Source organism: Dromiciops gliroides, chromosome 4, assembly GCF_019393635.1.
Source record: "Dromiciops gliroides isolate mDroGli1 chromosome 4, mDroGli1.pri, whole genome shotgun sequence".
In the NCBI taxonomy this organism is placed as follows: domain Eukaryota; kingdom Metazoa; phylum Chordata; class Mammalia; order Microbiotheria; family Microbiotheriidae; genus Dromiciops; species Dromiciops gliroides.
The window spans coordinates 292,599,785-292,616,706 of NC_057864.1; the positions used below are offsets into that span (position 1 = coordinate 292,599,785).

Genomic DNA, 16,922 nt, shown 5'->3' on the forward strand with positions numbered 1-16,922 from the left:
ATTCTAGAGAATACACTAATCGCAGAAAATTCACCCAGAGGTGCTGTGGTAAACAAAATCTATGACAAGCAGCCAGGCATTTCCCATGGGTTTCACTTGGGGAATTTCCAGGCTGTCACCAAGGAGGGGAACTCCTTCAGTTCACCTTTAGATAACTATGGAATCCTTTATGAGGTTCCACTAGGAGGAGAGAGCATGATGTTAAACAACAAAGAGATTCTAGTGGCTGCAAAATACATTTGGGGAAAGACTGAAACATACTGAATGTGGGAAACTGTCTTAGGTAACTGGTCTTCCATCTTTATGTGGCAAATGAATTTCCTTTATGCGGCAAATGAATTTTGAATTGCTTACATCATTTGCAATAATTACCCATTAAGTAATAAGAACTACTCAAATGTTGTAATTTATAACAACCCTTTAAAGAAAATAGTGTGTAACTATTTCTATCATGAAGCAATTGCAGGTCAGAGACTCTAGGTAACTCACATACAACTATATAACTAATAAGTGTCAGAGTCAAGACTTGAACCCTAATCTCCTGACAAGACCCTTCTGTGCTAGTACAACTAGAAGAATGTTGTGAATCTTCATCAGTGGGAAACAAATATAGTATGGCTATTCAAAATTCCAGTTATTCTGGAAGTATATCTTAGGGTCCTTTTACTAGACAGATGATGTAAGGAATGATAAAAGGAATGGAAAGAACAAATGTAGGGAGTAGGCATTGTAAAGTCAAAACAGATATACCAGATCTCTCTAGACAAAACCAAATGTCTATGGGTTGAGAAGGCAGAGTGAATACATAGCTGTTAATTGCACAGCAAAGTGCTCTGGATAAATCCAGAGTTGGTTCAAGCATGTAAAAAAATAAGGTTTCAATTTGTTTAAAAACAGCATTTATCGAATCCCTTCCTATGCATTGTCTTGATGGAATACTGAAAATGAACTATTTACTGGTTTAGTGAAAAGATACCATGGATGGAAAGTGAAGCAATTTAGATTCTCATCTCAATTCTCTTACTTAGTGAATTCCATTAAAAAAATAAGGATTCATTGTCTATAATGTGAAATACATTGTGCTAGGTGATGGGGCTAGCAAGATTTAAAAAAAAAACTGACTTCTAGGATCTTACAATATATCAGAGGTAATAAAATATAATGGAAAGAGCACAATTTCTAGAATCAACACATCAGAATTTGAATCCTAGTTCTGACCCTTTATGTGTCCTTGGACAAAATATTTCATTTCTTTGGAAACTAATTTTCTCAAAATTTTCATTTTGCAAAATGAAGAGGGTGGGCATCTGAATTAGATAATTTCAAAGTTCCCTCCAATTCTTTGATTGCATGATATTTGATAATATCAGAAATCAGAATTGGATAACTACATTGGAAAACTGAGTGATCTAAAAGGTTAAAGAAGAAAAGCATAATTTCTAACTGCAAGGACTAAGAAAAGCTTGATGAAGGAGCTAGCACATGGGCTACACCTTAGAGAAAGGGAAGGATTGCAGCAGAGTTTGATGTTGCAATTTGTTCCAGGTATGTGGGATAGTTGCCAATGCATGTAGGAATTTAAATGAAGGAAGAAATCAGATAATACCACATAATTCCTTTGACTACCTTCTTACCTTAGTTTCCTTATTGTAAAATGAAGGGGTTGAACTAGGTCAGTGGTTCTTAGGCTCTGGTCCATAGATGGGGTCTACAAGGTCAAAACTATTTTTAAAGTAAAACTGCTTAAATATTTTCACAATAATACTGGCAGATATGTGGTACAGTGGATAGAGAACTGAGGAGCTTGGGATACCTGAATTCAAATACCTGAGGAAGACCTAATTTCAAATCTAACTTCAAATGCTTACTATCTATGTGACCCTGGGCAAATCATTTAACCTCTCTGTCCTAGTTTCCTCAACTGTAAAATAGAATAATAATACGACCTTCCTCCCAGCGTTGTTGCAAAGATCAAAGGAAATAATTATTGTAAAGGACTTAGCATAGTGCCTGGCACATAGTAGGCACTTGAAAATGATAGCTGCTGCTACTATTTCTACTACAACTACTAAGTATTAACTGCTACTAAGATGTTATTTAATTTTTAAAATACTTCTCTCTTTTCCAATTATCTATCTGTATGAAGCCAAATATACTCAAGCAAAACAACATATTACAACAGATTAAATGCAGAAGCAGATATGTGAATAAAACTGTCTTCTTTTAAGCCAAATATTTTTTAAAATTGAAAAAAATATAAGATAATATCATTATTCTTGTTATTTTTTTGGTTTTGGAAAATAGTTTTTAAATTAAATCATTTTTGTTAATATGCAATGTGTTTATTATTGTTATTTTAAATGAACCAATAAATATTTTGAGAAAATATTCAATTAAATTTCTAGTATAGTGAATACCAATAGATATAAAGAATATGAGTAAAAGCTCTTTGGTGTTTTCAATAATTTTAAGAATGTAAGATATTCCTCAATGTTAATGAGTATAAAGATGTCCTGAGACCAAAACATTTGAAAACAGCTGTATTCCACAATCCCTAAAATCCACTCCAGTTATAAAGTCCTATGATGAATGAATGAATGAATGAATGTATGAATGAAAAAGTATTTATTGTGTTAAATGCTGGTAATCCAAACACAGAAGCCAGAGAGTACATACCTTCAAAGAATTTATATTCTCTTTAGGAAAATGATAGAACAACAAAGTTTGGTGGTCATGTTTCCAGAAAGGTGTTTTGATTTGGAAAGTTATGGGGATGGTGAGTAGAATCATGGGAAGTTGATTGCCATTCCTTTCCTAGTACAATGTCAATTTGATTATTGAACTGGTAAGAGAAAGGAGGGATTAGAGGCTAGGGGTAAGCATATGGAATGATGGCAGGGTAGATAGTATGACTATGAATAGAGTCAAATGTGATGCATGATGAGTTGGTTTAGTGTAGTGGTCCATGTGACATGCTGACTAATCAGGACAGCTCAAACTCAGAAGAGGAGTTTCATAGCTGAGGATTCAGTTTCCTAGGAGGATTTAGACTCAGGGTAGATGGCAAGGGCTGGTATTTTGGAGGATGCAGCACCGGGTGGTACAGTTTATAGCAAAATGGTCAAGGTGGAATGAGTCTCTTATTTTGATGATTGCTTTAGCTCTGGGGTAAGATACTTAGGTAAATGAACACTATAACATATCTTTTGGTTTACATAACTACATGGTCTTTGTATCACTTTAGAAATAATTGCTTTCCTGTCTGCTATGATATACTTAGTTTTCTTTTCCTTTTTTGTGTGTTTGGTTTTGCCCAGGAGATTGCATCAGCAATTTGAAAGCTATAAAGAACAAGTGAGAAAAATTGGGGAAGAAGCCCGGCGTTACCAAGGAGAGCACAAAGATGATGCCCCTACTTGTGGTATTTGTCTGAAGACAAAGTTTGCTGATGGTTGTGGCCATTTATGTTCTTACTGCCGGACCAAGTTCTGTGCGAGATGTGGAGGGCGAGTTTCTCTGCGATCAAACAATGTAAGTGTGGAAAGAATCGACATAAATATTATAGATTAAAAATAAAACCATTAAGATTTCTAAGCCTGAATACACACACATATACATGTATATTAGAAAGGAGATATATGCATATGGAGACAAACATTTTTGGAATTATTTATCTTGCCCTATTATATGTTTTCTTTCTATGTATCTATTTTAAAATGTCAGTAATAGAATGAAAAATGAAGGTAATTAGGTTAAAAAGTTACTCTTCAGTGTGTGATATTTTTATACATTTTTTAGGAGCTATTTTATGGAACAAGCCTTAACTAGCACTTTTCCCCCATATTAAAGAAGCTTAACAAAATAGACCTGAGGGTCAAGCAACATGAAACCCACCCTCAAATCAACTTAAAGATAATTCAGTTGGGTGGGGATAGAAAACAAGGAGACAGATAACCTAGGATCTAATGAGTCTTCACTGGCAAGAGGAGAGATCATCTGGAATGAGAAGTCTTTGAGACTTAAATACCATATGGCAGCTTTAAATTTTTCCTAATTATTCTTACCAACAGGACCCTAAGGTCAATTGTTTTTGATGGTGCTGGAATGAAGGTGATGTCAATACCCTCTAAAATTTAGCATCCTGGTGAAAAGTTTCAGTTACCCCAGTTAGGGCTCTGCATTTGCATAGAACTAATTTTTCTCCAGACAAGATTGACAGTCTTTGATCTTAATGAATTGTAAATTCCAGGAAATTTTCATGGCCAGATTGGTTTTAAAACATTAAACTAATTTTAGTTTCAATGATTTTAATGTTTAAATTAATTAGACATTTTTTCTAATTTTCATTATCTGAAATAAGAATATAACCATTAATCAACTGATTCCTTTAATTTTAAAATGTGATTTATAAAATGTGATTTATTTCATATAAAATAATATGAATGAAAGTTGAATGTGCCTTTGTGATTAGTTGTTTAATTTTTATCATTCTATTAAAGGGAAATTGATAATGTCCTGTTTGTCTGAACTTGAGTTATTTAGACACCTATAAATATTATAATGTATGATGATACTGAATGAAATCTATCACCTTATTACTATTGTTATTTGACTACATTTTTGTACTTTTTTCTCCTCTCTATGATGGGACCCAAATTCCTTATCAGTTCTAATTGACATTTCACTTTAATACCCATTAATTTGTGAACATTATTTTCTGAAATACTTCCATTAGTAATATCACTAATGGAAAAATCTTGGGCAAAAATTCTCCCAAAAAACAGCCTTTAGATTTTGATGATGTTTTAATAGTGTACTACATTTTATTCCCTGTAGGTGGTACTCAGAGAATTAGTCACAAGGGAAAAAAAGACTACTCTGACAGTGAAATACATTTTAAATATAAGATACTACTATCTAACCTATCAAGATGATAGCACTTCTAGGAGATTTTTTTGGTCATCTTCTTTTAGGCTACCTTCTTTTTAGAGAATGTCCCATATCATTTTGTTAGTTATAGGCATTGCATTAAAGATAACATAAAAGTGTTACATGATATTTATTTAAAAAGAAAAGAACCTATGTAAGACAAAAATGAACCTTCAGCTATTGTGCCTCAGTAGTATGGCAGATGGTATACTTTGACTAAGAGATAAGGACAAGGTACCAAGTAACCCTTCCCAATAGAAATCAGAGCATCTTGAGAGGCTCCAAATAAGTTAATTTGGGTGAAAATTCTTATAGATGAGACCACAAAAATATTACAATGATAATGTGGGACAGAAAAAAGCCCACAGCAATGGAATTAACCATTAAATATGAAAGGTCTTAGATGCAACTTAAAAATAAAAAAAAAATTAAAAAGGTAGAGACATGAAGGAAATATAGCAAAAGAGACATTTGCTCTTCAGAGAGGTCCCAAGGCTCAAGAAAGTCAGCCCTTCAAGGCTTCTCTAACTTTGAAAACTGTGTTTTGATTTTTTTTCCTGAGTGAGGAGGGTTAGGAGGGGTAAAATTAAGACTAGGAAAACAAATTTACCTATTTATTCTTAGGTTTAAAACTGTCCTGCCTTATTTCTTTGTAGAGTTGACTTAAATTATCAAATGATCATTTTTGAAACTTCATGGGTTATGGGGAAATAATTAATGGAAAAAATATTTTTATAACACCACATCCTGATGGATGCTAGTCCTTACAAAATTTTGTGGTGTAATTGAAATATTGAGATGGGAAACATTTCTCTTTTCTTGTCTTTATTGTTTTGCTAATCTTTCTCATTTAGATTTTTCCTGGTTAAAATGTATGTTTTTTTCTATGCATGAATAATGAACTCTTTCTATTTAGGAATTATGCTTTTGCTTTTAAAAATTTTATGTTTTAACTTCATAGAGACACGATATTATTGCCTTAAAAACTCTATGTATTAATATGTGCTTCCTTTTCTTTTTCTCTTCTTCTTTCTTTTCTCTTTACCCTGCTTCCTTGGATGCTTGCCCAAAGGAGGACAAAGTGGTTAGAATCCATGCTTTCTTTTCTATCATTTATTATTATAATGTTGTTAAACTTTATTCAATAAATGTTCAGCATATTGACATTAGCCACTGTATTTCGTAAAGTAATTCAGTGCTAAAAAGAGCTCCTTCCTCCTTCTTGTGCTCCTCAAACAATTAAGATTAACATCCAGGGGCATTAAAGGATCTGCTACCGTATATAGGCAGTCTTTGTAATTTTAAGGCCAGAAGGGCAGTGAATTATAGTATAATTTAAGTGATTATGAGCTCACTTTGGCCTCTTAGCACTCTGTCTCAGAAGAACTCTTCCATCTGCCTTCAGGAACAATAAATTCTAATGTACTCTATCTTTCCCAGTACTCAGTTCCTTCTTCCCACTGCTCAAGCAAGAAGCATAGGCAGGTGCCTTGGTCTTTTTTGCTAGGAGGAATGCAGTGAGACTGTCTCCATGGGGTTACTAAGATAAGAGACAATCCCAAGATCAACACTGATTTTATCCACAGAATGGGAACAACTAAGTTGATCTCTAGAACCAGATTTATATCAGCCAAGTTCAACCAAGATCACTCTTGTACCTCAGCCATCCCTGTTGCCTTGCTCTTTTTAGTGGACTCTTAAAAAGAGATCTCTTCTGGGCAACCATAGTGACTATAAAGAATGTGTCTAGACAGGGAGAGCAAACTGAATGGAAACCATCAGCCTTCACTCTGCAGAGAAGGTTGTTTGGTGTCAATTGAAATTCAAAAAAAATTGAAACAGTTTTATTTGTACCTTGATAGAAGCAGATGACATGATAATCTAATTATAAAGGAACCTTACCTTTCAGTAAGTTAATTTTTACAAGAGAAGAAAAGTGCATATCTCTAGGCTATGATGGGACATTGGAGGAAGTCCTTAGTAAAGGATTTACTCATAAAAATTCAATTTTATGTAGTATTTTAAGGTTTACAATGTACTTTTCCTTTTTTTCCACAACAATTTTGTGAAGCAAGTAGTTAATTTGAAATTATTGGGAACAACTTTATTGCCATCTTTTCCATTATCTCTTACCGTTTCTCTTCCATCTTTTCCATTCAGTAGAGCTCAGTTGGAATTTCTAGGGGCTCATGAATGATCTGATGTGTGAAAAAGTCATCAGTGAAAATTTGGCTCATTATAACTCAGCTTAATAGGTTCTGTGGAAAAATAAAATCTGAGTAAGCTACTTTGGATATGAGTAGAGCAGAAATGATACTGAATCTAGTATAAATCCCTGTGTTTTTTAATTTGATTTAAAAAATATTTGATCATTATAATTTTTTGGAAGAAAAATAAATTAAGGTTGAGATTTTAGAGGTACGAAGGACTCCAAAAGTAAAAAGATCCTTAGAAATCACTAATCCATTTTATAGATAAGAAAACTAAAGCACAAAAGATAATAATGATGCACCCAAAGTTCCTTTTCTGACATCTAGTTCTATGATTTGGAGTCTTTAATATTACAGCTGTTGAAAAGGTGAAAAGGGCTAATCTGGCTTATGGTAGGTCTTTCAGAAAATCAAACACAACACGCATTCAAGGACCCACATCCACATAATTTGGGGGAGAGGGGTGTTCCTTAATCATATACAAAGAATATATGCATCCATACATGCATATATACTGTAACAATTGGAATGATGCCACCTGCTGGAGAGCTACTGTAGGAAAGTTCCGCCATGAGGAGAAGGCTTCTGAGGGTAAGGCATGTGGTCAAGGTCGTTGGCATCAGGAAGTGACATTTGCTCATGGGTACTGTCTATCAAGGCTACCAGCCAATCAATTTGAGGAGCCTCCCATTTCTGGGAGGAAGACAAAAAAGTAGGAAGTGGACACTGGCAGAGGACTTTTTCTCTCTTGGTTCCTGACCTCCCCATGGCAAGTCAGATGCTGGGGTCTCTTAGAAATAGTTAGATTTTTCACCTTTCTCTCTGATCCTAATGCTCTTTAATAAATACTTAAACACTTAAATACTGTTGCTAAAGCTTATAATTTATTGGCGACCACTCATCAGATTTTAAATAGTATAGCTAGAATTTTAGCTCCTTACAATACATACATATAAATACATCTGTGTATATACACCATATATACACTAAACACACATCTATGGTATATGTAACATACATGTATATGTAGTCTCTTTATTTTATTTACTTATTTATTTATTTTTAGTGAGGCAATTGGGGTTAAGTGACTTGCCCAGGGTCACACAGCTAGTAAGTGTTAAGTGTCTGAGGCCGGATTTGAACTCAGGTACTCCTGACTCAAGGGGCAGTGCTCTATCCATTGCGCCACCTAGCTGCCCCTGTAGTCTCTTTATAGTGACACTTTTCATAAAGATAAGTGAAGGAATATAACAAGCAATTGAAAATCTTAACTGTGTAAATTGTATTTATATAAATGTAAAATAGAAATATAACAGACTATATATAGAGTGGTGGGACACCCTATATATACATGCACACATACATGTGTGTATATACATACACTTATGTAGCATAAATACATGTACATATGTCATCTAGATTTGTGTTTTATCAATGTGGGAAATCTCCAATGTGGGAAACCCTTTACAAATACAGATCAGCAATTTGTCTATAACCGAGAATTTTCTAGAATCCCTGAAAGAAGTGGTTTGTTCATGATCACATAGCTAATATGTATTACAGAAATGATATAAACCTAGATCTTCTTGAGCCCAATGTTAATCTTTTATTGATGATGCCACTGATTAATAATAATAATAATAGCCCGTATATAGTACTTTAAGTTTTACAAAGAACTTTATAACATTATAAACATTAGTTCCTTTTATCCTCACAGCAATCTGGGAGGTTGGTACTATTATCCTCATTTTACAAAGGAGGAAACTGAGCCAGACACTAGTTAAGTGACTTATCCCAAGGGTCACATAGCTAGTAAATTACTGAGGCTAGATTTGTACTCAGCTCTTCCTGATTTCAGGTCCACCATTCAATTCACAGTGCCACATAACTTCCTCTTGTTCATACAGATGTACTCAGTAAACATTTTTGTCTTTCATTGCAGGAGGGTCTCCTTTATAAGGCATACTGCTCTTGCAGTGGCATGACACATATGATCAAAACTCTTGGCTGATTAAACAGGCATTCATCTAAGCTAAAACTTTCCACCAAAATAAGACAAAATTTCTTTTAGACAGTTTCAGGAATATAAGTATGTTATTGCGACCCCAAATTATGAAAAAGGCTTAGATTGGTCTAAAGTTCAAGAAAAATGAAATGAAAATGCAACATTTCAAATAATTTGATATTTATTAGGATCAATTTATCAAGCACTTTATTTCAAAGTGTGTAGTAATCACTTATTAATTATTCTTAATAACTTAATGGGACACTTCAATCCAATATTCTAATTTTTCACTTCAAGTAAACTAGAGCCAGGTTGTCCTTTCCCAAGTCAAATCATCACTGACAAATAAGCATCAGATTAAAGTACTGGACAACACACCTATACTTTCCTTATTTCTCTTCCTTCCTCCTGCCCCCCCCTCTCCCCGCAAATTTATACAATGTAGTTTTCTGCAAGAAAGATGTAGTCAGGCAGGACAAGCTGGGAAGAAAAAAATTAATATTTGCCCCCACCCTTCTGGAGTGCTATAAAACAATGAAGCAGTAACTAGGTGAATTAGTGGACAAAGCACTGGGTGTGGAGTGAAGAAAACCAGAATTTGAATCTAGGCTTGGACACTTACAATATATGTATCTCTGGGAAAGTCACAAAACAACAAACAAATAAAAACCTCGGTTTGCCTCAGTTTTCTCATCTGTAAAATGTAAATAATAACCTATCTCACAGGGTTTTTGTGAGGATCAAATGAGATAATATTTGTAGTTCCTAGCACAGGGCCTGGCACATAGTAGGCACTATATAAATGCTTACTGCCTTTCCCCCCTTCCCATAATAAACTGTAAGTATCCCACACAAACCACAAAAATGTGCCAGTATATATATTAGAAGGACATAGAGAACATACAGAAAAGGCACTGGTCCTTAATCACAAAATTTGGGTTCAAATCCTACTATTGTCATTTACAAATTCTGTGACTTGAGGCAAGTTATTCCATCTCTTTTGGCCTGTTTCCTTGCTAGTAAAATGAGGAGGCATTAAACATTCCTTCCTTCCACTTCTAACTCCTATTATCCTAATGATAGCTAATGCTTTAATGCTTTTAAAATTTAGTATTATTAGGGTATTTTCACAATTCTTATGCCTGAAGAAAGGTGATGGATTATGTAAGGAATTTAGGTTTACCTAAAAACAAGTCTAAAAATAGCATTTAAAGATAGTGCGTCAAGGAAGTGGATGGCATTTTAAAAAAATGCTCTACCTGTGTGATAAATGAAATTGCTTTCTCCCTGAGATAATTTGACACTGAAATTCTATACATCTCTTTAGTGAGGACAAGATAAAACTTCCTAGTTTAACAGTTGCAAACTTTCCATGCCTCCCTGGGTGGGGATGGAGAGAAAGGAGTTGGCACATAGACTACCAAATAAGCACATATCCACTTAGCTATCCATATCCTCTCTCATCTGGGTGACAGACAGTAGAATTTAGGGAGCTCACTTGCTAACTTTTGCAGTTAGTGGGCCAGCTGAGTTGAACATTCCAAATTCATTTCCCTTTAGAATTGACTATAAATGCTGATTAGTATTGTTTAGGGGAGAATACAGCTTATAAATAGAGCCACTGAAAATCTGCTTTATTGCATTTCCATTTTGGCTTTATTTCCACAACAAAGAGTAGAGTTTTCCATATTCTAAGACTACTTTACCTTAAGGAAAATAGTAGCCAACTATTTTTTTTTCATTACACTTCAGGTCTAATGAAATTGAGCATGCCTATCTCTTACAAGACATGTGATATTGTTTCTGTTATGTTCAGGACAAATATTTGAATTTCATTATGTCAGCCTGTTTATTAATGAGGAGTTATATTTACAAAATCATGATTCTTTGAACTGGCCCATCAAAACTTTCTCTGGCTATTTCATCCTTATAAATCATAATATGTGACATGTTTATGTAGCAAAACATTCTTAGGAGGAAGAGTTATAAAAGGGTTGGGGGGAAGAGGAAAAAATTTGTAATTTGCCTCATCAAAGGTGGTATTAATTGTTTGGGAAAAAATGTACAATTGAACAACACTATAAATATCAATATCTTTCTCAATTCTGTCTCTCTTACCCTCTCCAGTAATAACTTCCATATTATCTTCTTACAGGAGCTGCTAGAGGCATAGAAGCAGTGGACAGATAGCTTTTAAATGATTTGCATAATTGCATTAAATATTTATTTCTCATTATGTAGAAACTGTTCAGAGTGAGCCATATTTAGGCCATGCTCCGGCAAAAAGTATGATCCTAATTTAAATTCTTCATTTTTGAAAAGATGATAGTATGTTTTTTTTAGGCCCTTTCTCACCACCTCTATTTTCAGATACTTTGATAGATATGCTGTGTAGGAAGATTCCTTAAAATATTTTCTCAAAGGGGATAGAATGAACCCAATATAAAAGAGTATATAGATAAGTATATAGACCAGGAAATGAGGATGTCATTCAAGATAAGAACTTCCACCACTTTTTTTCTAGCTGATTGGTTATCAACAAGATAACTAGGTATTTCTTCACCTAGTTGAAGATATTTCTTCAAGGATTATCCTTTATCCTAATTAGATTAGTACTATTGGTTTGAAAATAGCTTCTACATTGGATCAGTTAAAAGATCATTAAATCTATATCAGTCTTTTTGGGGAATGGCTATTCTATGTGTCAATAAGTGGAGAATTTGTATCAACTATATGTCTATATGTAGTTATCAAGCAGAAGTTACAATTTTTATATTCTTGATGACCTTGGTCTTCATGGACAAGGGCTGTGATTTAAAGAACTCCCAATGAGCAAACTCCCTCTACCAATATAGATCTATAAGTAGTCTGCAACTTGTAAGATTGTAGTGTTCCCTTGGGGGCCCTGCGAGGTTAAGTGATCTATATGGCATCCTATAGTCAGCATTATATATCATATTCTTTCTGACTGTGCAGATGGGTCTTTGTACTACTTTTCAATATCCATAAGCTCATATATCTAGAGTGTAGAGGGACATCAAAGGCCTTTTAGTCCAACCCCCTCATTTTATAATTGAAACCGAGGCCCAAGACATTTCAATGACTTTCCCAAGAGCACCCAGATAGCAAATGTGTAAGATAGGATTCCTGGCATTAGACAGAAAAGCAACAAATATTGTAACTAGGGGTAGTCTATCGTTGTAGGTAGAGCTCTATTGTTTTAATGGATTCTAACTAACATGCTACTGAAAAAAAAATTATAATAAATTGTGGCACTGAGTCATATGAGAAAAACTGAAACGGGGAAGAGGAGTGAGGTCAGAATAAACTTTGGACTTGTCACAGTGGAAATATGCTACCATTATATTTAATGGGCAAGCAGGTGGCTAAGTCCTGAACCTTAGAAGATGACAGTGAACCACATCTTCAGGTACAAAACAAATAGAATAGAAATACTTTCTCATTATACATTACCTCATCTCCCTTTTTAAGTTTACTATCTTCTCTCTATTCTGTATATATTTCCTACACATCTAATTATGTTTTTTCCTCCTTTAAAATGTAAGCTCCTTGAGGGTAGGTACTGTTTTTTTTTTCTTCCTTTGTATCCTTAAAAGTTTAGCACAGTACCTGGCAATTAAGGAAGTATTTAGTAAGTACTTGTTAATAGGTTGAGTGATTGGATGGTTCCTCACAACATCTCCTATAAGAGAGGTAATGCAAAGATTATTATTCCCATTTTATATATGAAAAAACAACAACAAAAAAACCAAAGACTCATTGAGATTAAGCGATTTCCCTGAGAAATACTAGATACAGTACAATACCAAGAATCAACTGACTTGGTTTTCTATTGCTGATTTAACTTCCAAAAACTTTAGATTCCTTGTGTGTAAAATTACAATAATAACACTTGCACTCTGACTTCAGTTGGTGGTGAGAAATGTACCTTGCAAATTTTGAAGCATTCTGTTAATGTGAAATGGTTTTATTATAGCCTGTGGTCACACAGCTAATAAACTAAGGAGAGAAGAATTGAATTTACATCTCCTGATACTAAAATAGAAATAAAAAGGCAGATTGAAATGAGGGAATACCAGAAAAGGGAAAGGGGAATAGGCAAGTACCAGGTTTGAACCTAAAGGAAGGATCTTGAGAAGATTCAAACCTGAGATTTTTACTTTTATATGACCTCAGTGGGGAGAAGTATAATGAATGCACAGTTGATATTTCTCCTCACATAGAAACATAGGCATTTGACTAGGGTGAAGGCAAGCACATGCACTCCATGGTTGTTGTCCCTTCCTCCTAACACCCCAAAAAAGAACACAAGGACATGGGAGGGAGTTGTCAAATGTAAAAATATGGTAGAAGTGTAAACGCCCAAGCTCAGAACAGGAAGCTGTGGTAGTCACACAGCTGGGATAGATTTCCGTTAGCTCATAGTTCTCTGCATGAATGCAATAGTGACAGACCTTTGCTCTAACATGTTGCTGGCCTCTTCTGTCTGGTGGGTTATTGTAAAATAGAAACATAATTGGGTTCCATAACTAGACTGCCCACAGGACTGTGTAATCCAAGGGACCTACCTCCCTATCCACAATGTGAATTAATCCAGGAAAATATCCCCAAATGATTTATTTTCCCTCTTGACTATGCATAGGTGTTAGAAGAGCTTTTTTATTTTTTAATTCTTTTTCAAGTTGCAGCTGTAGAGGCTTTAGGGTAGCAAAACCAAAAAAAAAAAAATGATTACACACATATTCCCTGTGTGTGCACCTCTTGATGTGTTTTCTCTACTATTCACCTTGATACTATATGTATTTGTGGGAGAGAATGCCCTAAGTTTATGAAGGAAATGTTTTGTTGCAACTTTTAATAAAATTCTTTTGCTTTGAACTAAAAAAAGCCTCTCAAATGAAATTTAGGTATAAATTATATTTAGTTCATCCCAAATGTAGGTGACAGCACACTTAAGTCACACACAAGAACTTGATATACAATATGGCATCTAGCATGCCACATCCTTTATTTCACCCCACAGGAAATATATCAGATGCTAAGGACTCACTGTAACCAATGAATAAATATGGAAACATAAAGCACTCAAAGAACCTATCAATTTTCTTAGAAAGGAGATTAATTTAGGGTCACTGTCCAGGCAACCTTTGGTTGTTCTGATGAGTCCCCTTTTCTACAGACCTTCCCTCTGTGCTTTAAACTCCTCTGGAAGGTAAACATGCCTTAAAACACATGCACTCTAGGTGCATCATTATTGGAGAATAAGCAAACTCCTTCTGAGTAAACTAGTATTGTCTTTGTTCTCTAAGTAGAATTCTGTGCAGGAGCCATGTGAATCACCATTACCATCACTGTCACAGTCACTGTCACCAACACCATCACCATCATCATCACCATCATCTCTTCTTCTTCTTCTTCTTCTTCTTCTTCTTCTTCTTCTTCTTCTTCTTCTGCTTCTTCTTCTGCTTCTTCTTCTTCTGCTTCTTCTTCTGCTTCTTCTTCTTCTGCTTCTTCTTCTCCTCCTCCTCCTCCTACTCTTCCTCTTCTTTCTTCTTTGATTTTTGTTTTTGAAGGTCTAGTGCTCAAATTCTCAAATTCAGGAACTCTTGGACTTCAATATACTCATGACCAACTCTCTAGTTTGGTTCTACTAAAAGCCAAACCAAACCAAAACAAGACAAGACAGCTTCCTCTTTTATTAAAGGGCTAGATTATGGCCCAGAGAATTCAAATCTCCCCCTTTCCTCTATATAGGAAGTTGGAGTGCTACAGAAATATCACTGAATTCCCCTATCTGGTTTCATAAAGCACTCTTCCAAAGCCATGTATTTCTGTTATAAGTTGGAGGCAGGATAGAAGAGAGGAAAGATAAATTCTATCTCTACCCCTTGCTGTACTATAGAAGTTTTAAGGTAAAGGGTGAAGATATGCCTCTAGATAAGGGTGTTTAACTTCTTTTATATACCAAGAAGTGGGGTAACATCTTTAAAGTCTATCAAAAATGTTCTTTGTGTCCTATTAATTACCTTCAAACAATGCTAAATTCCTATGATCTCATTGATTTAATTTAGGTGTTAAATTTGATCCCAGTATCCCTCATTCATCCCTTTCTTATACCTCTATTTATAGTATGGAATAGTATATATACTACATAGTATAGTATAGTATAGTAGATAGAAAGATAGATCAGGAGTCAGCATATGTGTTTAAATCCCATCATATTTACTTATTAACTGTGGCAGGCAGTGCTTTGACCAGGAACAAAGCAGATTGAAAAATTAATAAATAAACATTTATTGACTACTATGTGCTGGACACAATGTGAAGTGCTGAAGATACAAAAAGATGCAAAAGATAGTCCCTGACCTCAAGGAGCTTACAGTCTAATGGGGGTAGACAATATGCAAACAAATATATACAAAGCAAGGATAAATAAAGGAAAAATTAATGTAGGGAAGTCACTAGAGTTAAGAGGGGTTGGGGAAGGTTTCCTGTAGAATGTAGGAATTTAGTTAGGATTTAAATGGAGCCAGTAGTCAGAATAGAGGAGAGAGAAAGAGAGAGCATTCCAGGAATGGGAGACAGAGAGGATGCATAGAGTCAAGAGATGGATTGTCTCCTTTATATAATAGCCAGGAGCCCAGTGTCCCTATGTTGGACACTAAGGTGTAAGAATACTGAAAAGATAGGAGGAGAAAAATTTATGAAGGGCTCTGAATGCCAAGTGGAGCATTTTGTATGTATCTTCTCCAGTGAGCAATAGGAAAGCCACTGGGCTTTATCGAGTAGCAGAGTGACATCACATTAGTGGCTGAATGGAGGAGTTGGAATGGGGAGAGATTTGAGGCAGGCAGACGCACCACAAGGCTATTACAATAATCAAGATCTGAGGCAATGAGGTTCTGCTGTAGAGTGTTGGAAGTATCAGAGAAAGGAACAGGAAGTATTTGAGAGATAGTGAGGTATCCAGGATGGCTTCTAGGTTGTGAGCCTGAGAAAATAGGAGAATGGTGATGCCTTCTATAATAACAGGAAAGATAGAAAGGGCATGTGAATGTTTTAGATGAAGGATAATGAGCTTTGTTTCAGACACATTGAGTTTAAGATGTTTACTGTATTTACAATTCAAGATGTATGAAAAGCAGTTGAAAATGCACATTGGAAGTCAGCAAAGAGACAGGGTAGGAAAAGTAGATTTGAGCATAATCAACATAAATGATTACAAAATCCATGGAAGCTGATTAGATCAGTAAATAATTTATGTATATTGGGAAATTCCATTTATTTTACCTCAAAATGCTTTTAGAAAAGTAAGAGTTGATATAATATAAGACATTTATTATAAATCAATCAATTAAGCAAAAGAAAAAAAGAAATAAAATAAACACCTGTTTTATACCAGAGACTGTGCTAGGCTCTGTGAATAATGTTTAAAGATATCTTCAGGGGCAGCTAGGTGGCAGAGTGGATAGAGCACTGGCCCTGGAGTCAGGAGGACCTGAGTTCAAATCCAGCCTCAGACACTTAACACTTACTAGCTGTGTGACCCTGGGCAAGTCACTTAACCCCAGTTGCCTCACCAAAACAAAACAAAAAGAGCATAAGATATCTTCTAGGGCTTTCTGACCATCAGTCATGCCTCCAGGCCCTTCAGTATCCTGGCACTGTCATCTTAAGGATTTAACTAACAAAACTATCTCTAGGCCTCGTCATCTGCCACACTGTGCCACCCTTTGGGCTTACAGACTTTTCTACCT

General features: G+C 35.0%; 1 protein-coding gene across 5 annotated transcripts in view; it reads left to right on the plus strand.

Moving 5' to 3' along the window:
* LOC122752745 (regulating synaptic membrane exocytosis protein 1-like) overlaps window positions 1-16,922 on the plus strand; it is a 386,130-nt gene that overhangs the window by 292,673 nt on the left and 76,535 nt on the right. For 2 of the 5 annotated variants that reach the window (XM_043999635.1, XM_043999637.1), the window contains 2 exons: window positions 3,321-3,531; window positions 6,002-6,013. In XM_043999635.1, coding sequence (XP_043855570.1) covers window positions 3,321-3,531; window positions 6,002-6,013 — 223 coding nt within the window. Of the gene's footprint in view, window positions 1-3,049; window positions 3,169-3,317; window positions 3,532-6,001; window positions 6,014-16,922 lie in introns of those variants that run through there. The other 3 variants (XM_043999634.1, XM_043999636.1, XM_043999638.1) reach the window with 2 other exon arrangements.